Here is a 23999-nt window from a genome sequence, read left to right on the forward strand (position 1 = left end):
GCAACCCTGACATATTGTCGCCAGGGAAAGCCATCGCAACTTCAATGCACAACCACAACGACATGCTCAATAACTTGACCTATTTGCATCGTAGAGAATGTCTGAAAATTATAGACAGCTGCAGATATAGTCGGCGCCGACTTTCCGCAAATTTTCGGGAGTCTCCTGGCACTCCGCAGGCACTTATTCGAGCTCTCTTTCTTGCTGTACTTCTCATCGCTGCCGGCGATCAGCTGCAGGAACAGATGCGGCTCAAAAGCTTAACTGTGTTTGACAAGTTCATGTCATGGTCGACTGTGGGGAGACCAGGTCGAACGATGCACGTGCGCCACGTGGAGTTCCCACCAAACTGAACAGCGCACACAAGGGTTGAGCTTGAGGGTGATTGTGTTTCTTTCCATTTGTTTCAAATGCGATGTTCTCATATCGTTGTGTGTTTGTCGTCTAACAGATATCACCGTTCCCATCCTCGTCAACACCTAGAGGCAACGCAGCCAGTTACCTGAAAGAACATAGTTCATCTCTTGGAAGTTGCCAGGTAGCACGATTCCAGAAACGTTTGCTTCAGTCGTCAACAAGGTTTTTTGTAGGTGGTGTGAGTGCATGACTAAGCAGTGCTTTGGTGTTGGGTGCTGCGCAGTAGCAGGCCGAGCCATCACCAACCCCTGAGGCCGCATTGATTTGGGCACAATTGAATTTTCATACAGGACAGTCACCTCAACATGTTGGAATCAGCATCAGGGCTTGGGATCTTAGTTCTGTCTTTGGTATTCGGGGAAAGTAGACAACCAAATGCTTTGTCATATATTCGTAGAGCCCTCACAGGTGCTTGATAATAGGAGTAGGCAGAGGTAGCGAATGTGGGCCGTTGGCGCACAACAACGCCGAGCCGATATGGTAGTCCGTTGGGGTATCGGGTCCTCAAGATATTATACAATTGATTTGTACATGTATTGCCAACAGTGTATGGCATCGCAGCCTGCTGCGGCACAGACAATCCTCCTAGGGTAGCGGTGCAAGATGCGCGCCCATTTCTTCGCCAAAGGACCTTCACTCTTCCGGTAAGATACGATCGACAGCTGTACAGTGTCAGTCTTGTTATCCTCGTCCTGCATCTGAGTGGTAGATGACATACCTTTGCCGTTCTCCAGCAGATACCCTGAGCAGTCGATCTTCCACTTCTCACCCTGCACCTCGACCTTCGCAATACCGAATCTCAGCACAGCGAACTTGAACTTCAAGAAGAAGTTTGTCCACTTCTGATGTACCCAGCGCGCTGAACCTTCCCAAGCCTTCGACACAATGTTCATGTCGCCCAGGTCCTGCCACACGCTCTGCCGTTTCGCTCGTTCAGCTTCCTGTAGTTCCAACACCATAGGCTGGCACTTTTCACTAATTGTTGCGCCTCCAAGATTTGTATAGATGATGCGCTCCTTCGCCCACGGCACTGGCCTGACTGCCATGCGCAACTGCATTGGTCCGCCCATCATACTCGGCACTACCTCCAGCGAACGCATGCGATTTGTAGGCGCACTACAGATGTAGCAACCAATTGCGATGAAGCCCAATCCGACTACAACGTATGTCGGCCGTACGAAGAAAGCTAAATCTGGGATGTCCTTCACGTCTTCCTGGAACTTGATCGAGTATGCCCCTGTGCCAATCCATATCGCTGCAAGTCCGTACACTTTCCAGTAATACCATTTGCTCTTTGGTGCTTCATATAGAACAACAGGTTGCCGTGTCTGCACCACTTGTCGCAATACTGGGTCGCTGCTAACGAATGTGGAGGGTTTGTTTAGTGGCGTCTTGGGGTATTGATATCTGCGCAGTATCGACGAAGAGAAATTTCGTGATTCGCGAATCGCGTTTGGCTGGAAGAACTGTTCTCGAGGACCCAACAGCGCGGTGCGGAGGGACGAGGGGAGGCGGAATGATGCGTGCTGCTTGAAGGCGGCGAAGCCTCGCGAAGGGGCGGACATTCTGCGACTCCTATCAGTCTCAAAAGGCAGTGATTATTGATAACAAAGTGACTTACATGCAGGCCCAATTGTTGTCGCAAACAATTGGCGGAGGCGTGCTAGTAGTCTGATCCCAGAAATGTCAATGTCAAGACATCGGAGAACGCTTTGACCCGCCGAAGCTTTCCGCGATCCCAACATTCAACAACTCGACCGTCCACTCCCCTCACACCCCGCCAACCTCAGCCGCCGTTATCTCCCTCCTGCCAATTGGTCTCCCATGGCTTCTCTCGCTGCGGCATGTAGGGTGTCGGCACGCGCTGCATCGCAGCAGCTGCGCAACCATGGCGCGAGGAGAGGTGAGCATTTCACCGATCGGACACGGAAATGTCGCTGATAGCATTGGTGTAGCACTGCACGCTGGACAACCCTCGCTGGCTGCTCAGAACTTCAACATGCCTGCGCTTTCTCCGACGATGACCGAGGGCAACATCGCGACCTGGAAGATCAAGGAAGGTACGACCAACCCAACCCATCACACCTGAAGAGACGGACATGGAGCATGGGGTAGACTTCGCTGCAACAAGGGCACGAACGAGATGTTTTGGAGTGTATTAGGCTACGAGCAGCAACGATGCTGACCTACCCAGGCGATTCGTTCTCCGCCGGCGATGTCCTCCTCGAAATCGAAACCGACAAGGCTCAGATGGACGTTGAAGCGCAGGACGACGGCATTCTGGCAAAGATCATCCACGGCGATAACTCCAAGCAGGTCCAGGTTGGCACCAGGATCGCCGTGACCGTAGAGACTGGCGACGACCTCAGCTCGCTCGAAATCACCGAGGAGGATGCTGCGCCGAAGAAGGCAGAGGCCCCCAAGGAACAGCCCAAGGAAGAGTCAAAGTCAGTGCCCAAGGAGGAGCGAACCTCGACACCACTCCCACAGAAGTCCGAGAAGAAAGTCTCCAACGGCAAGGCTACCAAGCAGACATACCCACTCTACCCCTCCGTTGAGCACCTGCTGAAGACCCACGGGCTGTCTAAGGCAGATGCGGACAAGATTCCAGCAAGTGGACCGGGTGGAAGGCTACTGAAGGGCGATGTGTTGGCGTACGTTGGCAAGATCCAGGAATCATACCCCTCAGAGCTGGCAGACCGCTTCAAGAAGCTCTCCCACCTTGACCTTTCGAACATCAAGGTCATGCCTAAGAAGGAGGCACCTGCCAAGAAGCCTGCCATAGCGGCCGAAGCTCCCAAGGTCGTTGAGGATCTTCCCGTCGAGATCGCCCTTCCCATCTCTCTCACTGCTGTCACAGAGTGCCAGAAGCGCGTCAAGGACTCCATTGGCGTCTTCCTACCTTTGACCACATTCATTGCCCGTGCCACAGAGCTAGCAAATGAGGACCTGCCCAGGTCGAAGACCGCCAAGCCTACCGCCGATGAGCTGTTCAACGCTGTTCTTGGATTGGACAAGGTCGCTGGAAAGAACTTCTCGCGCGGTCACTTTGTACCTCAAGTGACCTCGCTTCCTCCCACAACCGTAAGCACGCGACCATCGAGCTTTAAGAAGCCGGATGTCCTTGAGATCCTTGCAGGCAGGAAGACAGTAGCTCGCGGAGCGAAGGCAGTCGGTGGAGCGGAAAGGGTCATTGGACCCCTGAACGTGTTTAGCGTCAGTGTGCCCAAGGGCGATGAGAAGAGAGGGCGCGTTTTCCTCGAGCGCGTCAAGGCTGTTTTGGAGGCTGAGCCTGGCAGGCTGGTCGTCTAATTACCCTTGCACTCGATTGTATAGCGTTGTATCATACTGCACCTTACTACCATTTAGACTGGTACGAGCCGATACAAGGCACGCCTTGATATGTATCCATTTCTAGTAATTGTACAGTCCGTCTATTTTGGGTAATTATTCCCACTGCATCGCGCTAGCCATGCTGCTCCGATCGCGCCCGCAAGGTCGAGACAAGCCAACATGAGCTTGGATTAACGGTGAGTTGGCCCACAGTCGGTGTGTCATATGCTTGTGGTAATCGCCGTTCTGCCGTGAGATATCAAGATGAATGTCGAAGATCGAGATGGATCAGATCTTCAGGTACTTGCGACAGTGACAGCTGTATAATGTATCAGGTACCAGTCGAAGAGCTCCCCTTGTTCCTGGGCGAGCGGCGGCGCTAGAGCTTGACAGCTCAGGGCTGGGAAACCTTCTGTGGCCCGGTACGCACAGAGCCTCACGGACGCTGGCAGCTGAAGCACGTAAGCTGCTGATCGAGTCCAGAGATACCCGGATTTTATGGCTCAACACGCTTGGAGTGGCTTATGCTCAATCTTGAATCTGCCACGACCGGGACCATGTCCGATCATTCGATGGTGGACAGTGGGCAGGCGGTGAGGCCCGCTGTGTGTCGCCATGTCAGCCCTGAATGACAAACACCTTGCGCGACTCTCGTGCAAGCAGCTGCAGTAAAGAAGCAGTTCACTAAGCAAGGAGGGTCTTAGATAGCTTTCATCAAGTGATACCGAAATGACAGCCACTGCCCGGTGTTGACTTTACTCCGCCCGCGCCTTCCCCACGTTTCCGCCATCCGCCGAGCTAAAAACCTTGAATAAAATGCTCTGTGCTCATTCTTAGCTCCGAGCTCGCTGTGAGCTCCATTCAGGACGGCGCGTTGGCCGACTCACCTCTTCCGCCCTTCCCTTTCTCCTGCCATTTCTACACCTTCGTCGACGACTACCATCGAAGCCAATTGCACGCTATTAACGCGGTGTAGCTCTCTCTCCACTCACTATGGCTGCCCTCAAGGAGCAAGTGGGCGAAGTGTTGCTGGGCACTACCGATGAGCCCCAGCTGTCGCAGCTCACGCGCGCTGCGTTCTTAAAACACGCCCAGAAGGACGAGGCGACAGGCGAATACTTTCTTAGTGAGGACGCTTTCATCGAGGCTGTTGCGCCTGAGAGCGAAGACTACGTAAGCAATTGCGCCTGCAATGTGACAGGGTCGAAAACAGGGCGAAGCTAACGGCGCGCCTGCCACCAGCACAAAATCAAGCGCTACCAGTACGGCATCCTGTTCCAGGTTGCAGACCGCGAAAGGAAGGGCAAGGTCAACATCCACGACTGGGGTGTCTTCCAGAACCTGCTTGCGAAACCAGATGCCGAGTACGAGGTCATTTTCCGCTTCTTCGACAAGAAGGGCACCGGCTACATCAACTTCGACGAATTCTACGACACATGGAAGGCACACAAGACAGAGGACAGCTTGCCCTTCAACTGGGAAGCCGAGTGGGCGACTCTGTACATTGGGTCCAAGAAGAACAGGCATGCCATGACGTACCCCCAATTTGCGCAGATGTTGCGAGGACTGCAGGGTGAGCGCGTCCGACAGGCCTTCTTGCATTTCGATGGCAACAAGGATGGGTACATTGAGCCCACAGATTTCCAGCGCATCATTCGTGAGACTGCGAGTCACAAGCTCTCGGACTACCTCCTTGAGAACCTCACAACGCTCTGCAACATCTCTGTAGGAAGCAAGATCTCGTACGCCAACGTGCGCGCTTTCCAGAATATGATCCAGCAAATGGACATGGTCGAGTTGATTGTTCGCAACGCGACTCAGAAGAGCAGCGACGGCAAGATCACCCGCACAGATTTCCTGAACGAGGCTGCCAGAATAAGTAGATTCAACCTATACACTCCCATGGAGGCAGACATCCTCTTCCACTTTGCTGGGTTGGACGACCCGTCAGGAAGGCTTAGTCTGAAGGACTTTGCTCGTGTGCTCGACCCCTCATGGCACACTGTTTCGACTCTTGGTGCCACTGCGATCGCCGATGCTGGCCAAAAGGTCTTTGCTACTACCAAGTCGATATGGCACGACATTCTCGAGTCTGTTCACCACTTCGCGCTCGGTTCCTTGGCTGGAGCTTTCGGTGCCTTCATGGTCTACCCCATTGATCTGGTCAAGACAAGAATGCAGAACCAGAGGAGCACAGGTGTTGGAAATGTTCTGTACAAGAACTCGATCGACTGTGCCCAGAAGGTCATCAAGAACGAGGGCTTCAGGGGACTGTACTCTGGTGTACTGCCTCAGCTCGTTGGTGTAGCTCCCGAGAAGGCCATCAAGCTGACGGTGAACGACTTAGTGCGAGGAAAGATGACAGACAAAGACACTGGTGCCATCAAATTGCCTGCTGAGATTATGGCTGGTGGTATGGCTGGTGCATGCCAAGTGGTATGTTTTCGTTAGTTGGAGCGTCGGGGAGTACACGCTAACATGTTTGGACAGGTCTTCACAAATCCCCTTGAGATTGTTAAGATTCGCCTGCAGATCCAGGGTGAACTTGCAAAGAACGTTGATGGCGTTCCCAGGCGATCTGCCATGTGGATCGTCAGGAATCTGGGTCTTGTTGGCTTGTACAAGGGAGCCAGTGCCTGTCTTCTTCGTGACGGTGAGTGCACCCGTCGCTTTTGAATGAACACCACTGACATGACTTAGTTCCTTTCTCTGCCATTTACTTCCCAGCTTATAGCCATTTGAAGAAGGACTTCTTCGGCGAGAGTGCACAGAAGAAGCTGGGTGTTGTTCAGATGTTGACTGCCGGTGCCATCGCCGGTATGCCCGCAGCTTACCTCACCACACCATGCGACGTCATCAAGACACGTCTGCAAGTCGAGGCGCGAAAGGGAGACGCTACATATAACGGTCTCCGTGACTGTGCGAAGAAGATCTGGCAGCAGGAAGGCTTGAAGGCCTTCTTCAAGGGTGGGCCAGCACGTATCATGCGATCATCACCTCAGTTCGGTTTCACTCTGGCCGGTTACGAGGTCCTGCAGCGATGTAAGTTGTTCGCGCGTTGTTCGTGTCTCTGGTTAATACTAACGCATTCGCAGCCTTCCCTATGCCTGGAGGTGCTGAATCAGACGCCAGTCTGGAGCCCTCAGTCGGTCTCGAGGAAGCCACAGCGCCGTTGCCCTACCTGCGAAGCCGTAACGCCCTGAAGGTTATCCTCGACCTCGACGAGAACTTCGGTCGCCCAAGAGTGCCGTCAGGGCAAACATTCCGCGGCATCCCAGGCTTCGGCGGCAAGCAAGCATAAAAGCACGGACCATGAGTGTATGCGGCTGATGAATATCACGAAAAATGGAATGGCACCAGCCGGTTCTTAATGTGGAATACCTTATTTGGCGCAGCATTGCTTCAGCGGCGTGTTTCTTGCTTTCTGGCGTTGGTTCTTCTTCCAGTACGACGTTTTACTCGTCCTTCCAGCGACGACATGTAGGGTCGGTGAGCGTGCGCTAGCGAGCATGGAGATCTCGTACATCAAAGTAACGCAGTTGGAGGCATCTTCTGCGCAGCGATAGACGGAAGCATACACAGTGAAGACTGTACGATAGGTCGAAGTGATGGTGGGAGAGGCGGCGAGGTGTGCAGTGGTCGATGTGCGAGTGGAGATACGCGTAGCCTGCAGCATCAAGCACATACAAAAGAGAGCATTGGTACGCAGTTTGGCTTTTTGCATAAGAACCTCATATCCTTCGTTCAGGGGAGCGCCTGCTATGCGCTTGACGGCCCGGCGCAACCACGAAACATCAGCACATGCTTACAGGCGGATAAATGATGCAGGCCGAGGTCATCTCCGTCATTTTCACACTGGTACCGAGAAAAGCTCATAGTCCCGTTTTTATTTCCCACGATAAACCCCACATAGGGCAATTCTGGGGCCTGGGGCGGGGGTGGACCAATGCGGTTAGCCTCAGAGCGCACCCTGCGCTCCAGGTCTGGCTCCCTAGAGAGGGGAAACTGAGCCTCATAATTGGATTGTCAGCCGCAGCGGCCTGTCAGGCTGCGCCCCCAGGAAACGGACGCGGAGCTCGTGTAGAGGGGAGCTCTTCGGCCCTCCAGAATGGCGAGCACACGTTACCCTCTCTCTTCTTCCCCACACTGAGCGCTTCCGCAGCCTCGCAGTGTTACGTACTGGATTGCGCCCTCCGGAAAGAACTCTGGCGAAGACCACGCGCGACCAGATCCCCGCATCAGCCTCTCACCGCGCCCGCCCGGGAAGCTCCTTCGTCTCGAACGGCCAGAGGGTAAACAGCACCCGCTCGTCAAGTAGCACACAGCCTCGCGACTCTCGATCAAACGCCCAAACGAAACACCAGCATCACTGGCTTCCAGCGCCGTGGATGAGGGTTGATCGGCGCGCTTTCTCCACCGCCTTGAGGCTGAAAAGTAGTCGTCACACTGGCACTCGGGTACGTTTCCACCGTGCAGAGCCGCCTCTTGTCCGCGGCTCTGAGCCCACTTCCAAGTTTCTCCACGCACTTTCTCCACAACCCAAATCTTATGTTGTCATTTTCTCCGCTCTTTTTTGGAGCCGCCTCAACACACGAAACGTTGTAACCCTCTTTTTGCACACATGTTTGTCTGCCCAGGTTGCATGGACAGCGTTTGTCACGAGCGGCAGCCTTGGACGATTCTGTCGGCATTTGATGAGCCTCCATCTTTTGTTTTCTCCTCCTGACCACCTCGGAGTTTTTCCGAACCCTTTTACACTAATTAGCGCCTGAGGATCTGGCCTTTGTCCACAGAGGATGCGACGCTCGGTCATGCTGACCGTCTTCCAGAGCCCCATCAACCACTGGTCTCGCTGTCACGCTTCGTCTCTCAACCGCGGTCCAGGTTTGTTTCTGGGGGCCTTTGAGGAGGTGTGCTTGGGATAGACACCGCATTTTCCTAGCACCACACCTTTCCTTATTTTCCAGTGATCGCGGCTGGACCCTGCCAGCCTCAAGCCCGGTCGCACCTGCCAATGCCTGGAGAGTACTACACGGAGGAAGACGCCTTTGGTTCACGATCGCCCGGCCTGGAACCAGTCACTGTCAACGCAAAGCCTGAAGAAGAACCACCGCCTATTGTTACCCAAATCTTCGTCAGTCCCCCCACCTCCCGCAATCGCAAGAAGTCTAAACCTCGAAAGCATCGCCCAACGCAAGGGGACTGGGTTCTTATTCGGGAAATGGACCCGAATCGTCCTGACATCGCACACGCAGTCAGCCAGGAAGCCTTGAACTCTGGATCCGAAACGGAATCATCCGACGAAGAAATGCCAGACCAACCTGCCGCCGCGGTCAAAGGGATGGCTGTCCCTTCTATCAGGTCAGACTCATTGGCAGATGCAAATAGCCATTTTGATCACAATGCGCTCGCCGCAGAGAGGCGAGAATCGCATGCGTCGCACGCATCATCTACCGGGTCAATTTTGCACAGCGTAACGTCCAACTCAAGCTCTGTCAACGGCTCAACTCTGAACAACACCTCATCTCACCCTTCAACAAACGGCGATCACCTTGCAGACTCATCAGCAATATCACCACATCTTCGTGGCCTTAGACTTTCGCCTTCAAGAGGACAGTCAGGCGAGAAGCTACCATCAATCCAGACCCTCCAGCCACCACCGGCATCAGTGACCTTGCCGGAATCAGCAGCTTCACCAAGCCAACAGCTACCATCAATCGCACAATTTGATGATCTTGTCCGCTCTGCGACTAACGAATCTGATGCGTCCGGCATCTTCGCACACCGACAATCGATTTCCTCCTCAGGGCAGTCGCCGTCCGCCATCATCCGGTCACTGTCTATCAGCTCACATCACTCGCCAGCTTCACCATTTCCACCCCTCAATGCTTCATCGCCAGTCAGTGCCGGTAGTGATGCATCACGCGCAGGAGATGTTTTCCTTCGATCGAAAGAGCATCTCACCCTCTTTGGACCAGGAGGAGCAAGACGACCATCGCAGATAGCAGATGGGACGTATCCTCGCTCAGCCTCCATCTCGGTTGACAGCTACAACAGTCCGGTGGGGCACAGTACGGACATGCTGCACACACCAATTGAAGGTGGTCGGCAACGCGTGCTTAGCATTGACGGCGCGTTGGCATCGAGACATCTGCCACCTCCTATTGGATCTGGTATCTCAAATATACCAGAAAATATTACTGGCAGCTACAAGTGCGATCAGCCAGGCTGCACAGCTGCACCATTTCAGACGCAGTACCTTTTGAAGTAGGTCAATGCGCCTCAAATTGCCATGTTATCTACTAACTCGCTATCCAGTTCACACGCCAATGTCCACTCACAAACGCGACCACACTTCTGTCCAGTCAAAGGGTGTCCACGAAGTGAAGGTGGAAAGGGTTTCAAGCGCAAGAACGAGATGATCAGGCATGGTCTTGTGCATCAATCACCCGGCTACGTGTGCCCGTTCTGTCCAGATCGAGAGCACAAGTACCCAAGACCTGATAACCTGCAAAGGTAAGTCGCTCATGACCCCTGGATGTATACATCTGCTGATATCTCACTCTTAGGCACGTTCGCGTTCACCACGTCGACAAAGATAAGGACGACCCACAACTACGCGATGTACTTGCACAACGACCAGAGGGCGGCAGTCGCGGGCGAAGAAGACGGGTAAGCTCATCTGTACACTTTGCTGATCTCTCATCTAATGTTCATAGATATCCGCTTGCTAACGACTGATCTCCATCACTCCTCTCGTTCGTTATAATAAGCTTCTTGCAGCGAGCGGCTTTGCACCAAATTGGCACACAGTACTTCCATTTCTTATGTTATCTTGCCAAATTTTAGCGAAGGGGATTTCTATCGGCTGGGTGAGTGCCGAAGGGGCAGGCGTATCGGGGTGTCTACGAACCGGCATATCCACGGGGACTCAGTCCAAGCAGGACTCGAGCACAGGAACGGCTCGAGCGGCGTCTGTTGTTGTGTCACTTTGCTTCCTCTACATCACTATCCCCTCTTTGCCCACTGCTAGGCGGACATCATATCTTACAGTTTTTCCTGTTTAAACTCACTCCACCCTCTCACATCTATCTTATGTGGTTGTATTGGCAAGCCAATTACATGCAACGGCCAAACATTACACGTTACCACCAACCTTGCGAGAGCGCTGCGAAGGATATGATCAGGCATCTCTACACCTAAGGTTGACGGCTATGAAGAACAGTACGGCTGTGTGATAGATTCCTCGCCACCTGCCGCAGAAATAACGTCAACCCCTCAGCACTATCATCCACACCTGTTATGGGTAGACACAATATAAATCAACCAGGCGAACATCTCTGAGCGGAACGAGCAAGTTCAGCTTATGAGAAAAGTTTATTTAAAAGCTGAAAGAGTCGTGGTCTAGTTGGGAGATAAAGCAGCCAACGACGAAGGCGTGTCAAAGATGGCGACTGCAATTCAGCCCGTCGCTTCCAGACTGACCACCATGGGCATGCAACCATTTTTTGACAGTATTGAAGACGCACTCGACAGCTTTACATTGCAGGAGTTGTGTTCTATGATGTGCCATCCCGGTTGGTCAAACGTTGGTCTTCCGCTCAATACGATTTTCTCTAGCGATTGGTACGATCGCGTATGGTGTGTTCAGGAGGTTATGCTCGCTCGCAAATCGACTTTGCTATACAGACACACAGAAATTGGTGGCACGGAAATGGGTATTTTCTGCTTTTCGGCCCAAGTATAGATTGTCGATCGTTCTATCCGATGTGATGACGACGGTGTTATGGGAAGAATGCCCCATGCATTCGCAAGATTCACTGCATGGCATCTTGTACACCGCGATCCAACCTCAAATCCTGCTTAGTGCGAGGAATCTCGCAGCGAAGGATCCCAGAGGCAAATTCTATGGTCTCACCGGTCTCTTCGAACCCGTTTCGATCGAAGTCGATTACAACATGTGACAGTTTATGGAACAAGGAGGTCATGTGTGCCACGTGTTTTGGTGCAGTGCTCTTAATACTGTCTGGAGTGTTTCTAACCATAGACGCTACTATACAGTTGCCTAACTTAGCAACCGCGCTTTGAAGAGTGCTAGTCTTTAGCGTCCTCACCAAACACGACGTCTCCATCGTCCTTTCCCCCCCCCCCCCCAAAAATCTACTATCCGTGGAATGTCTGTTCCTAAGAACCATTTCATCGAGACCGCATAAAAACGGGGCTCCAGCGGTCGGCCAGCAACGCTCCTCCACCCATGGCAGACCTCCTCACTCTTTCCAATGAGCTCAGAATCCTCATCATTGAGCATATCGGTCGTACATCAACTGACTCGGCGCCTGAAACAGAAGAGTTGTATACACAGCAAGCAAAGACTAACGTTAATCTGCTCAACCTCTCAGGGTGGCGCTTCTGTAGCCCTCACCGGAAACAGCGTTTGTGCGAAGTTCGTTAAGAGATTGGACTTTGTAGGAACTAGCACATTCGCGCTACGCGATGGACACGGGCCAGCTACGAGCGAGGATGTGCTGCAAGATGTTGGTCTGCCAGTAGGTATCGAGCACATTCTTTCGAACCTTGACCTTTCCCCTACTCTGGAAGAAATAAGCGTACAGTTCGCGCTCAGAGAAGATTCCAAGTTCGGTCCTAAGAGACTACACAAACGACTACCTCAAGACCATAATTCGGAAAAAGAAAATGGGACTACTCTTGAATTTTCTGGCGTACGAGGGTTTCATGGGGATCGTTGAAGGCGATAGAAAGAGACTTGGTGATGTATAAAAGATGGAATTACTGTTGTGTCGCGCTTTGCGGAACTTTTCCTCCTGTTGCGCCGCTGGATGCGACCGGGGTATCATGTATACAAGCGCCTTGAAGCATGGAAAGAACTCAGGAGAATAAACACGACCCAAAACTGTGCTGTGACCGAAGTCAACACCCCACACTTTCCCTCGCCAAAACAACAACATCGAACTCCTCATCGACACTCTCTCCGCTCCCATCGCTCAGCTCCTGCATCTCATCGCTGTACCGCCCACCGATGAAGGCCCAGCCGTCGCCCTCAAGGCGAGCACGGTGTCTCTCACGATTGGAGGAAGCCGCGCCTTGCAGGAGGCGCGACCATCGGTTCTCGGTCTTGGCGGAAGTTTTGGTGGTCGGAGTCTTCAGCGAGGATTCGTCGTCGTCGTCGAAGCCGGGGAGGGTCCAGAGGCCGGACTCACTCATGAAGGAGGAGTTGGCGTGGAGATTGGTGCTGTGGTGGACGAACCTGTGCAGGTCGAAGTGCACTCTGGAGGGTGTCCGTCCCTTGTGGGCTGGTGTGCGCAACGACATCTTCGAGTGAGGTGGAGTACTTGGCGGCGTGGGAAGGATTTGAGATTGTTTCATTGTGGTCTGAGGGCAGTGTGGTGATGAGTTGAAGCTGTCGCAGCGCGGCTTTTTGTCCGTGCGGCCATCTGGGTTGTGGCTGTCGTCCATGGCTGTAGACGTGAGGAAGGTTGGACTTTGGAGTGTGGAAGGTTGGAGGACCACTTCAAGATTGTAGAGGAGAGACTTTGGGAAAATGCGTGCGATGGATACAGCTGCGCGGCGAAGTAAATGGGCCTGCGGAAAGAGCCCATGGGAATACGAGTTCGAGTGAACAGTTTGCGCATCTGGGGTTCTCCAGAACCTGTCAAGGGGAAGTAAAGTGTGGCTCGACGTGCAAATGTGGCTGCCTATTCGGGTAGCAACAGAGTCACGAAATGACGTCGCACAACTTGCAAGCGGGCGGACACTCAGACGAATAGAAGAAAGGCGAAAGAAGGAAGAAAACCTGGTTGTGAGCTGACTATAAGGAGATTCTGCCACACGCCGGGAATGTAGGGGCCGCGGTGCTCACAGCGAGCGCAGCTGCTGACTCCGCATCCGGATGACATTGCGAGACCTGAACGCGACGTGGAGCGTATGGAGCGCATGGAGCGCAGACAGGTGTTGCATGGGTGTTAGTCAGATGGTCAGAACCACACACACTGCAGATGCTGGTGTGGCTGAATATAGCTCTATCATTCATGTGAAGCACGTGAAGGGAGGAGAGGCCGTGCTCGCGTGGTGTTGCGGGAGAACCAGCGATTCCGCCCGACAGCGCTTGGGCCACCGTTGACGTTCGTGTGTTCAAGCTCTGTTGCTTCAGAAGCTATCAACACCTCCGCCGCCCTCATCTCCCCCATCCCCGCCATCCGGAGGCAGTCCAGCATGCTGCGCGCTTCGATTCTCGCGGCCCGTCCTGCTGTCCGGCCATTGGCACGCGCCGCCCGCCCGCAATGGCGCGTTGCCCAGCGCTGGTACGCCGACGACAAAAAGCTGGACCAGACCGCCGTCCCCAACCCGGCCCCCGTCGTCGAGCCCACGGTTGACGCGCAGAGCCCGTCGAAGGCCCAGCAAGCGACCATCCCGCCGTCCGAGGTGCCCAGAGCCCCGCCTGCGCCCGAGACGAGCATCGTTGCCAACGCTGCCGACTCTGCCGACGCTGCCAACGCTGCCAACGCTGCCAACGCTGCATCGCGCTCTGCGCCCGTCATCCAGCCCGCCACCACTCCCCCGACCGGCCCTGGCAGTGCGAGCGTCGCCCCCGACCCAATCAAGCCGAAGCCCAAGAAGCGCAGGTTCCGCCGCTTCCTGCTGTGGCTCACCATCCTCTCTGGCCTGAGCTACGCGGGCGGCGTCTACTACTCGCTCGTCTCGGACAACTTCCACGACTTCTTCACCGAGTTCATCCCCTTCGGAGAGGATGCCGTCGCGTACTTCGAGGAGCGCGAGTTCAAGCGCCGCTTCCCTGCCCGCAGCGACCAGCCCAGGCTCCACCAGCAGATCAAGGGCGAGAACAAGGTCACCATCCCCGGCAAGAGCGGACTGAGCGCCCGCGTCGCTGAGGACCCCCACACAAGCGCCGTCAGCGACAACAACCCCAAGGCCAAGCCAGATGAGCAGCCCAGGGTTGGCTCGAACCAGCACACCACCCCAAAGAGTGTCCAGGAGTCGAAGAAGGAGCTGGAACAGAGGGAGACGCCCCGGTCGGCAGCACCCAAGACTGAGACCGTTGTGCTCGATGCGCCGTCCAAGCCCATCTCCCAGATAGACCACCTGAGCGTACCCTCCGCGAGCGAGCCTGTCGTCCAGGACGTCGTCAAGATCGTCAACGACCTCATCACAGTAGTCAATGCCGACAAGACACACGATGGAAAATACAACTCTGCTCTGGACAAGGCCAAGTCGGATCTTGCCAAGGTTGTCTCTGACATCACCCTGCTGAAGGCCAACCTGCACAAGGAGTCCGAGGACAAGGTCAGGGCTGCCCACGCTGAGTTCGACGAGGCCGCAAAGGAGCTCGTCAAGCGCCTCGACCACCAGATGCAGGAGCAGGAGACGCACTGGAAGGAGGAGTACGAGAACGAGCGCGAGCGCCTCCAGCAGGCCTACAAGAGCAAGGTCAAGTCTGAACTCGAGGCTGCCCACAAGGTCTACGAGCAGAAGCTCAAGAACGAGCTCCTCGAGCAGAGCATCCACCTCCAGAAGAACTTCACCCAGAACGTCCGCGACCGCGTCGAGGCCGAGCGCGAGGGCCGTCTTGGCAAGCTGAACGACCTCTCCAACTCCGTCCATGAGCTCGAGAAGCTCACAGCTGAGTGGAACTCCGTTATCGATGCCAACCTCAAGACCCAGCACCTCGTCGTCGCCGTTGAGGCCGTCAAGTCCGCCCTCGAGACACAAGTCGTTCCTAAGCCTTTCGTCACCGAGCTTGCCGCCCTCAAGGAGATCGCCGCCGATGACCCCGTTGTCAGCGCAGCTATCTCCAGCATCAACCCCGCCGCTTACCAGCGCGGTATCCCCAGCTCCGCTCTCCTGATCGACCGCTTCCGCCGCGTTGCATCTGAAGTCAGGAAAGCTGCGCTCCTCCCCGAAGACGCCGGTGTCGCATCCCACATCGCCTCCCTCGCCATGTCCAAAGTCCTCTTCAAGAAGTCTGGGCTAGCAGTTGGTGGTGACGTCGAGGCTGTACTTGCGCGCACTGAGATCCTGCTCGAGGAGGGCGATCTTGATGCCGCCGCACGTGAGATGAACGGTCTGCACGGGTGGGCCAAGGTTCTGAGTAAGGACTGGTTGAGCGAGTGCAGGAGAGTGCTTGAGGTCAGGCAGGCGCTGGATGTCATTGCTACAGAAGCGAGACTGCAGAGCTTGCTGATCGACTAAGCGAGTGTGTATGGTGAGCGCTTTTTGTAATGTAGTCATAGAGCTGTGAATGTATCCTTTTCGTTTGTGTGTAAGTCCTGTTTTGTACTGTTTCAACAACTTCCAAGTGCATCCTTTCCGTATGCATATTCAGAACGCACCGCCTTGTTGTATCGGAACTTGTTCACTTTCCAAGCTGCAAAGTAGTTGCCAACGCCAAAGGAGAACTTGGCACCACGTCTGAAGCCCACTCGTCAGTCCAACATGCAACCTCCCTCCGAACCCCCACCCTTCAGCGACTCCGCCGCACTCGTCGAACTTCTCAATGCGACGAGATCTGCATTCAAATAGGTCGCACATGCATGACGCTTCAAGATAAGCATTCATCCAGCCATTCTGGCCCCCCAAAGCACAGCAACCTCAGCTGCGCCCCCACCCGCCGGACCGTACGTGCACGACACGAAACCGACAGCAACCCATACACCCGATTACACTCACGCAACCTGCCGTAGATGAACATAGACGACATCCAACCCAAAGCTGTCAGCGGCCACTTCGATCGTAGAGATGCCTGCCAGCAAACCCCGGGTCGGTAATGAACATAGCATACTATCAACATGCAACTGGTGCTAATTCTAGCGGGGGTTGTGGCTGCACAGCCTTTGAAGGCGTTGAGGCTTGCAGGTCCCCGCCGACCTCAAGATCTTTTTCCAGTTTAGCCTGGTGTGAACCAAGAAAGCCTTATAACCAGCCGCACAACTCCGTAAAGATCCAAGAACCGTCTCAGGATTCGGCAAAATGTCGAACCAAACGTCCACAGACGCTGGAGACTCATCTTCACTCCTCATCACCAAGGTGGAGTCTTCTGGGAACCCCATCAACGCCCACAGCTACCAACAAATCCCGAACAACACCACAGAGCATAGCGCAGGACAAGCCTCGCAACACGGAGCATCGTCTTTCAACCCCTCTGAGCCCGACAAACCTCACCTCATCTCACATCAGAAAGACTTCTTCTTGGACTGGACCTTAAAGATCCTCGGCGTAGCATGCGCCATCCTCTTCGGCATCTGGGCACCAATATCCTTCAAACTCGCATCCGACGGCAACAAGGAGAACGATGCATCGCAAAAAGCCGTCTTCTCTCAACTAGGCGATATGCGACAGCAAGCAGCGACCGCCGCACAGATGCAGAACGCCGCCGCCACTGCAATGGCCAATGTTCAGTTCGCTGCTGCGAACGTCATGGCCGAAGTGCAACATCAACTGGATCGCATGGGGAAGCTCAGAGCATGGGAGTTCTGTGAGGGAAGGGCAGAGCAGATCCGATATTGTAGAGAATTGAGCTCCTCGGGTGATGTTGGTACTTTGGTGTACCAATTGGGCGGCCTGGGACCTACCAAATCCCTTTCAATTACGACCTCCAGCGTGATCCCGGTCGCGTCGATCAGCAACAGTGTACCTGTAAGCCAATCTAACGAGCCTTCTGCTGGCTCTTCTGGTGCAGGAGTGCCAAAAGACGTCTTAGCTGTAGTATTGGGTTCGGTGTTTTCTGTGATTGTGGTGGTTGGACTCGTTGTCGGCCTGCTGGCAAGAAGGAGGCGGTGGAAGAAGATGAACGAGGGAGTTTCATAGCTGAGCACCAGAAGTGCTTGCGACGAGCGCGTGGATGATACTCCTTCGCCGTCCATGAAACCGTGCACATATGCTTCACCACCTAGCTGCCAGTGACCGCTTTGGCTTTCCTCGCCTATTCTCCAAAGGACTACTGGGGACACTATATCCATACAGAATACACAGCCTGTCGCCTACTCTAGCATTTCTAGGGACCAGGCCCACCATCGTATCTGTGAAGCTACCTTTCCTTTCTCCCTATAAAAGTCCGGAGATTCCATACGACTTGTCGAACGACTTTGAGGTGTTCTTTGAGATCTTGCGCTGGGGATCTTCCGATGATCTCTTCGATGTCGGTGCCGTTGCCAGACGGCTCTTCCCCATTACTTGAGTATTTGTCGTACACGACTTTCGCATACAGATCATCAGCTGCACCACAAGTGTCTTTCTCGTCTCGCCGGCTCAGAAGGTCTGCACACAACATCCTCGACGTAATCGCTGCTTGATCCGTAGGTGCAGTCACTGAGAACGGAAAGGCTCTCTGGAGTAGAGGCAGGCAATCTCTTATGATGATAGCGTTGGCCAATCTCATCGATCTGTGAGTCACCTTCCCGATGGCAATTCCCTTGGCAACGAGTGACAGACCACGTTTGCCATTTTCAACGAATCTCTGAACGCCTACTTGCGGGTATGTGCTGTAGTGAGCGTTATACACTCGTGCGCGACACTGCTCTACAAGCGACTGCTCTACAAGCGGTTTGGGGTGTAAACGGTGACTAGATCTCCTCGGAGGGTCTCCAAGAGGCAACTTGTCGCGTTCTTGGATCCAGGATGGAGGTTCCGTTGCATTTGCTTGGTGATGAATTGTGGTGTAAACATCGCTTGGTTCAACTGGCGCCCAGGGCCGACAGATGATGTCCAGTGACTGCGATACATGGCTGCAATGTAAGATGAGATCAGCAAAGACATCTAACGTATCTTTGTGATAGTCCGGAGCTATGACGCCATTCATATGTGGCAGGAGGGCAGTCAAGGTAAGGTTCAGGTTGCTAAAGATTATCTCGCTCTTGTTCACTCGCAATAGATGAAGTGCTAGTTCCTAGCTCCAAACGTAGCTCAAAGCTTGACAATCAAGAGCGCCAGATTGATCACCCGTTTCGAGCTCAACCAAGGGATCATCATCCTGTTCTGCTGGACGAAGGACCAGAACTCGGACCTCATGTTTTACCGAGAAGATGATACAAGAGTTAATTGCGAGTTTGAAATTCGTGTTCCCGTGCATATCTCCCCAAAGACCACTCAACTGCTTTGCGGAGTCGTGAGAACACTTTTCGCCGCGCTTCACCGTAAATAATTGGCACGAGGACATTAGATATACCTAGCAGAGAGTAAGCTAGATATTCTTCTTGGGTAGTCTGGCGCTTTTGTGTCTAGGAAAACCGCTCCTCGACACTGAATTCATCTAGAGGAACTCCTTGAAAGGCAGTGATCATAATCCTCGTGATTCCGCAAGCAGATCTTGCAGAGTCCAGCTTCTGGTGAATCGTGGGCTCTGTCGGAAGGTTGGTATCCAGGCAACTTCAACCTTCCCACTCAAAGAGGATCCAGGTTCTTTACTGCTTGTTCCAGAATTCCTGGTTGACACATCTGATAAAAAGACGTAGCATTTTGCTGCATTTTGCTGCATTTTGCTGTATTTTGCTACCAGCGAAACATCGAATTGATCGCCTCCTAGAGTGCGGTTTGGTCGTCATCCCTAATACAGCAAGTGTCCATCTAGAAGTATTCCAGACCATCACATTGAGCTTGTTGTGCACAGAATTTTTTGGTAGCCGCTCTTGTCGGGTCCGTTGTTGTTCATCAAGTCGTGGAAGTTGACCTCATCTTGATGCCTGGTGTGCGAAAGAATAGCGTAAGGAGGCAGAACGTTGGATCCGATAAGTTCTGGCGTGAGTGTTAAGTTGTCATCTTGGCCGATTCGCACAAGACGCATTGCTTCCAAGGTTCATGAGAAGGCTTCAGCCTTGCGTTGTGCCGGACCGGAGAGCATATGGGAGTACGTGATAGCCGTCTGGATTAATGTGGAGGCTTTACTGCAGTCTGTAATTGCGCTGCGTTGCGCATACAAAAATTGTAAAGCCTGCGTACCCTTTCTTGAGGAGGTGAAGGAGGGTGTGGGGCCGTGTCAGGAAAGCCTTCAGCAGGCGAGGTAGGGGTCAGCGTGAGGTGGAAGCTGCGCAACATGCAGAAAGCGCAAAGTGCAGTTTCGAACAACTTAAACAGTAAAAGCTCGCTCTCGAGCACGTTGATTCTGAAACCAGTACGCCGCATCATCATCAGAATCGCGGGGTTTAAACGATAGCAGATAGATCAAACTTCGTGGAATATCAATATCTTACAAAACAGTATTGCATTAGCTTACATACTCTGCTGAATCAATTGTTGGAACTCTGCGGTGTCCGAATCTAGACTATATCAAATGTAGCTTTCCTCAAGGTACACGCTATGCGTCATGGAGTAGCACGACCAACGAAACTTGGGCGGCAATACCTAGCTGTTCCCGCAGCGAACACAAACGTTGTCCCCGAAACTGTTACATGGACCAAGAATTGAACAACGAGAACAAGGACTGAGCAGCATGCAAGAGAGGCAGTACCAAAAACAGCAGTTGAGGAGGTGGTCAGCAGTACAGCAGGGAAATCATACTCACTCCCACAAAGACACAACCCCAATATTTCCACAAGCCCAATTCCCCACGTCAAAACTGCTCCAATACCCCAGATCCGCAATCGGTTCATAATACACATCGACGCTCACCTTCTCCCCATTCGTCCCATTAAACCCAGCCGCAGCCGGACAGCTCTCCACATCATCCTTCCAGATCTCACAGCCATCGTCCCAGCCCGACCACCTCCACAAAATCGTCTTGAGATCCACGACGGCGCGTACACAGCACTTATCAGCTGAGTTGACTGGCTCAGGGTTCCAGGACCAGATTTGCTGTTCTGTGTAGTTGGCGTCGCAGAACCAGGATGGCGGCTCACGGAGCCAGTAGCCGTTGTAGGGGTGGGTTACGTTGGCGGTGTTGCAGGCAGCTAGGACAGATGTTGTGGGGGGGGGGGGGGGTAGACTGTTTCTGTTGCCTGCAAGGGGTTAGTAGGGATGTTTGTATTGAGGAGGTGGTATAGCAGGGGGCTGGTACTTACGGTTTCGACTGCTGTGACAGTCCCTGAGGTGTAAGTCGTATCGACCGACCAGTACGTGTCTTCCCAAGTATATCGTAGAGTGGCCTTGGTAGTACAGGAACAAGGGATGTACAACCTAGAAAGGTCGAGATGCAGGGTCCCTGTTCCCCGTACCAGCTGATGCCAAGTATGTGCTCGTATGTTAAGCTGTCGAACTGTACCGATGACTGTCAAGAATAGTGCTTCGGTGGACTTGTTGAAAGCCTGTCCTGCTGCCAAGATGGCACACAGCACCCCTACATGGCAGATCTCCTTGCTCGAATGCGCATACTAGGAATGCAGCGTCTTCGAGTCAATGCCATGAGACTGTTGTTGTTCTGACTGTACAACTGCGACCTAAAGAGCCATTCGAGCCTAACATCTGAATCGTGGCCGTATAAGAGCTGTTGCAGTTTGTCACGCAAATAGGCGTTGAGACTGGAAATTGCATCCAGGAGAGGATCAGTGCTGTTTCTCGCTCATGCCTTGTCAACTGCGGTCCAGCTTGTGCCACTACTAACATGTAGGTGAGTCCGTGTTAGGTAGGAAGGAAGTGCCCGCGATGCTGCCGAACAGGGCCTATCGTGTACGTGGTCAAATATAGTCTTGGAATGTACGGTAAGCATATGTCCATGCGAGCGAGAATTGAGGGGTCCGCTCATACCGTAAACTTTCATTTCGTGAGCTGCCCCTCCTGACGGTGCTAGGGATATGCACCATCATTGCAATTGACCTTCGGCTACGATCAACTCCACTTATTGCATGCGTACGCCTCGAGATCTGGGGGTTTTGAGTACTGGAGAGGGCTCACAACGTCAGCACCCTGCGAATTGGATACCAGGCCAGTGCCTCCACAAGGCTTTGCTATGGAGTATGTGAATAGTGATGATTTTTCCTACCATGACCCTAGCTCATCCTCGAATGGTCGTCTTACAGTGTCAAATATGTACAACAAACATGCCTGATATCCACAAAACGCCCCAGCGTCAACTTTAGTTCGTGTTCCAACCATGCTCAGTCTCTTTCGGCGCGTTTTCTTCCTCAGGTTCAGCCAACTCTCTTGGCCCCTCGGTCTTACTTTCCAACCACCTGGTCCTTCAACTCCTTTGTCTTATCCGCGACTTGCTGTGTAACACCCTTGACCTCCTCCTTCACCCCCCTCGTCCTCTTCGCCAACCTGTCCTTCCACTCCTTCTCTTCCTCATCACGCATCTCCAGCTCCCTCAGCCACCTCTCCCTCTTTTCGATTCTTTCTTTTTCGGCCACCTGCTTCTCATAGTCCTTCCTCTTCACACGATCCTTTTGCCAATATAGGTTACCCGCAACGAGGACCGCAATGGTGAAACCTTGGGCGTATAAACGGCGGCGGAAATACATATTCGTCATTTTGTGGTCGCCCTTGCGCATTGAACGTGTTGCGCCTACAATGGCCCAGACTGTGAGGCCGCAGCCGAGGGGGATGAGGGGTTCTTCGCGCAAGCGGCGCCACATCTTGTCGAGGGTGTTTTCATTATAGAAGTCGCTGGTTGACATTAGTCATATTGAGCGATATTCTACAAGCAACAATGAATTGTCGTTGCTTGAATTAGGGTAAACATACGCATTCTCGTCGAATGAGGATGGGAGCGGCGCGCTGTTGCGTGGGCCCGCCATGGTGAAAGGTATATGCGGAGGTGGCGGAGGTGTCGCGTGAGGAGAGCCAAGCTGTTGAGCTACTTGGAGTGGATGTCTTATAGTCCTCTGATTTTGAAACTGCAATTGAAGCTATTTGGAACCCTGAATTAGCGTGGTGAAGCTGTCACCGAGGTGTTGCGGCGATTTGCGCGTGTTTGAGATGCGGAGCTCATTCCATTATCTCACCACTTCCATCATCGGCCCGTTTTAGCTCCGATCGCAACTTCCATATCGCCGAGCTCTGACATACAACAAACAGCAGCCTGGAGGTCGAACAACAAGCACAACGCTGCCGCATCACAGCGTCGCCTCCATGAGTGATACACCGACATTCGATAATCTTCTGCGGCGCCATGAACGATGAGGCCGAGTCGTCCCGAGCTGCACTGCGCCATGATGACAGCTCTCCTGACCACCTCGAAAGCGTAGTGGACATCAACCTGGAAGAAGTTGCACGTGAGCGCGCGAAAGATGCAAAGGAACGGCGGCTAGATGTCAAAAGGAAACGCATCCGGATGCTGGGCGATCTTCTGCGCGAGCTAGATCTCGTGGTATACATGGAGCTGCTCGCCCTCTACCACCTCGAGTACGCCTTACCTTCACGCTCTCACATGACCTTGGAGCTAATGTGGTGCATAGCTGCTCGTTTTTCTGGTTTGCACTGCGAGCACTAGCTCATGGTAGTCTACTCACGCCAGTCTCGGACCCAACAATGCAACGACCGCCTGACGAACCTCGACCGTTCCTACCCGTAGTGGCAGGACTATTCGCTATGAACTTCCTGCTGCATATTCTATATCCTGCGCCATCAGCTGGTGAGGACACCAGAGGCTATCTGCACGGCGGCTTGATGATAGACTTCATCGGGCAGCAAGGGCCAACCAGCAAGTGGAAGCTCGCAGGATTGGATATGTGCATCTTGGTCTTGCAACTGATCATGGTATCGGCGCACGTCAAGCGCCGCGATCTGAAGAAACAGTTGGCACAGATAACCGCAGGTGAGGCACCGTCAGGCAGCGCCGCAGACACAGCCACGTCAGACGCTGCGGGCGACAACACAATACCGGCGACCTCAAATCAGAACGCGGCCCGAGGGCAGGATGCCGACGATGAAGAGCGCGGTGTCTTACGCCGGACCGATACCATGTCAGACATAGGAGCCGATGCCGAAGAGGAGGATTCACTACTGCCGTCTGCGTCCGAGTCAGGTCACGTCGATGCGCTTGGCATTCTAACCTCGGGACAGTGCGTCATTTTGTCTACTGGGGTTGTCGATACGATATGGCGCGAGAACGAGAATTATCGGGCGTTCCGCCGGACGCGCACAGAAAGCAGTCTTAGCGGTGACATGCCAGAGACACTGCGCCGTCTCAACACGCTGCGCGCTCGCTTTGGTGTCGGTGGAGGGTGAAAAAACGGCAGTTGGTAATCTGATCATCAATTTGATCATCACCTCCGTTCCGTCCAAACATACCAAACATGTTATCGCAACCTGAATACATTCAGGGTCCAAACCTCCTGCTTGTTAAGCCG

General features: G+C 53.6%; 11 protein-coding genes across 11 annotated transcripts; 7 read left to right on the forward strand and 4 right to left on the reverse strand.

Moving 5' to 3' along the window:
- Nucleotides 1-778: 778 nt before the first annotated feature.
- BU25DRAFT_406096 (uncharacterized protein) lies at nt 779-2083 on the reverse strand. Its single transcript, XM_033705193.1, has 3 exons — nt 2039-2083; nt 1136-1983; nt 779-1079 (listed from the first exon to the last, which is right to left on the reverse strand). The coding sequence occupies exons 2-3, from the start codon at nt 1980-1982 to the stop codon at nt 1051-1053; spliced, it is 876 nt and encodes a 291-aa protein (XP_033566976.1). The 5' UTR covers nt 1983; nt 2039-2083; the 3' UTR covers nt 779-1050.
- A 72-nt stretch (nt 2084-2155) lies between these two features.
- On the forward strand, nt 2156-3823 carry BU25DRAFT_406097 (uncharacterized protein). The gene is made up of 3 exons (XM_033705194.1): nt 2156-2320; nt 2373-2477; nt 2612-3823. The coding sequence occupies exons 1-3, from the start codon at nt 2242-2244 to the stop codon at nt 3727-3729; spliced, it is 1302 nt and encodes a 433-aa protein (XP_033566977.1). The 5' UTR covers nt 2156-2241; the 3' UTR covers nt 3730-3823.
- A 680-nt stretch (nt 3824-4503) lies between these two features.
- Nucleotides 4504-7458, forward strand: BU25DRAFT_406098 (calcium-binding mitochondrial carrier protein-like protein Aralar1). The gene is made up of 5 exons (XM_033705195.1): nt 4504-4923; nt 4993-6186; nt 6241-6403; nt 6451-6792; nt 6846-7458. The coding sequence occupies exons 1-5, from the start codon at nt 4744-4746 to the stop codon at nt 7049-7051; spliced, it is 2085 nt and encodes a 694-aa protein (XP_033566978.1). The 5' UTR covers nt 4504-4743; the 3' UTR covers nt 7052-7458.
- A 1306-nt stretch (nt 7459-8764) lies between these two features.
- Nucleotides 8765-10484, forward strand: BU25DRAFT_453973 (uncharacterized protein; the record flags this gene model as incomplete). The annotated part of the gene is made up of 4 exons (XM_033709841.1): nt 8765-10017; nt 10069-10266; nt 10320-10422; nt 10470-10484. 4 exons carry the CDS (start codon nt 8765-8767, stop codon nt 10482-10484), a joined length of 1569 nt encoding a protein of 522 aa, XP_033566979.1.
- A 1408-nt stretch (nt 10485-11892) lies between these two features.
- Nucleotides 11893-12588, forward strand: BU25DRAFT_82653 (uncharacterized protein). Its single transcript, XM_033712150.1, has one exon. The coding sequence runs from the start codon at nt 12030-12032 to the stop codon at nt 12495-12497; it is 468 nt and encodes a 155-aa protein (XP_033566980.1). The 5' UTR covers nt 11893-12029; the 3' UTR covers nt 12498-12588.
- A 90-nt stretch (nt 12589-12678) lies between these two features.
- On the reverse strand, nt 12679-13134 carry BU25DRAFT_417382 (uncharacterized protein; the record flags this gene model as incomplete). Its single annotated transcript, XM_033707803.1, has 1 exon — nt 12679-13134. One exon carries the CDS (start codon nt 13132-13134, stop codon nt 12679-12681), a length of 456 nt encoding a protein of 151 aa, XP_033566981.1.
- An 846-nt stretch (nt 13135-13980) lies between these two features.
- On the forward strand, nt 13981-15975 carry BU25DRAFT_330387 (uncharacterized protein; the record flags this gene model as incomplete). The annotated part of the gene is made up of 2 exons (XM_033702354.1): nt 13981-14754; nt 14785-15975. 2 exons carry the CDS (start codon nt 13981-13983, stop codon nt 15973-15975), a joined length of 1965 nt encoding a protein of 654 aa, XP_033566982.1.
- Nucleotides 15976-16546: 571 nt separating this feature from the next.
- Nucleotides 16547-17699, forward strand: BU25DRAFT_82689 (uncharacterized protein). The gene has a single exon (XM_033712151.1). It carries the CDS (start codon nt 16753-16755, stop codon nt 17587-17589), a length of 837 nt encoding a protein of 278 aa, XP_033566983.1. The 5' UTR covers nt 16547-16752; the 3' UTR covers nt 17590-17699.
- A 2144-nt stretch (nt 17700-19843) lies between these two features.
- On the reverse strand, nt 19844-21315 carry BU25DRAFT_417385 (uncharacterized protein; the record flags this gene model as incomplete). Its single annotated transcript, XM_033707804.1, has 6 exons — nt 19844-19943; nt 19991-20038; nt 20279-20711; nt 20775-20889; nt 20928-21083; nt 21136-21315. The coding sequence occupies 6 exons, from the start codon at nt 21313-21315 to the stop codon at nt 19844-19846; spliced, it is 1032 nt and encodes a 343-aa protein (XP_033566984.1).
- Nucleotides 21316-21866: 551 nt separating this feature from the next.
- Nucleotides 21867-22445, reverse strand: BU25DRAFT_329676 (mitochondrial hypoxia responsive domain-containing protein; the record flags this gene model as incomplete). Its single annotated transcript, XM_033702328.1, has 2 exons — nt 21867-22314; nt 22393-22445. The coding sequence occupies 2 exons, from the start codon at nt 22443-22445 to the stop codon at nt 21867-21869; spliced, it is 501 nt and encodes a 166-aa protein (XP_033566985.1).
- A 374-nt stretch (nt 22446-22819) lies between these two features.
- Nucleotides 22820-23877, forward strand: BU25DRAFT_427624 (DUF1746-domain-containing protein; the record flags this gene model as incomplete). The annotated part of the gene is made up of 2 exons (XM_033708456.1): nt 22820-23052; nt 23106-23877. 2 exons carry the CDS (start codon nt 22820-22822, stop codon nt 23875-23877), a joined length of 1005 nt encoding a protein of 334 aa, XP_033566986.1.
- Between the last annotated feature and the right edge of the window lie 122 nt (nt 23878-23999).

Source organism: Macroventuria anomochaeta (genome assembly GCF_010093625.1).
Source record: "Macroventuria anomochaeta strain CBS 525.71 unplaced genomic scaffold BU25scaffold_2, whole genome shotgun sequence".
In the NCBI taxonomy this organism is placed as follows: domain Eukaryota; kingdom Fungi; phylum Ascomycota; class Dothideomycetes; order Pleosporales; family Didymellaceae; genus Macroventuria; species Macroventuria anomochaeta.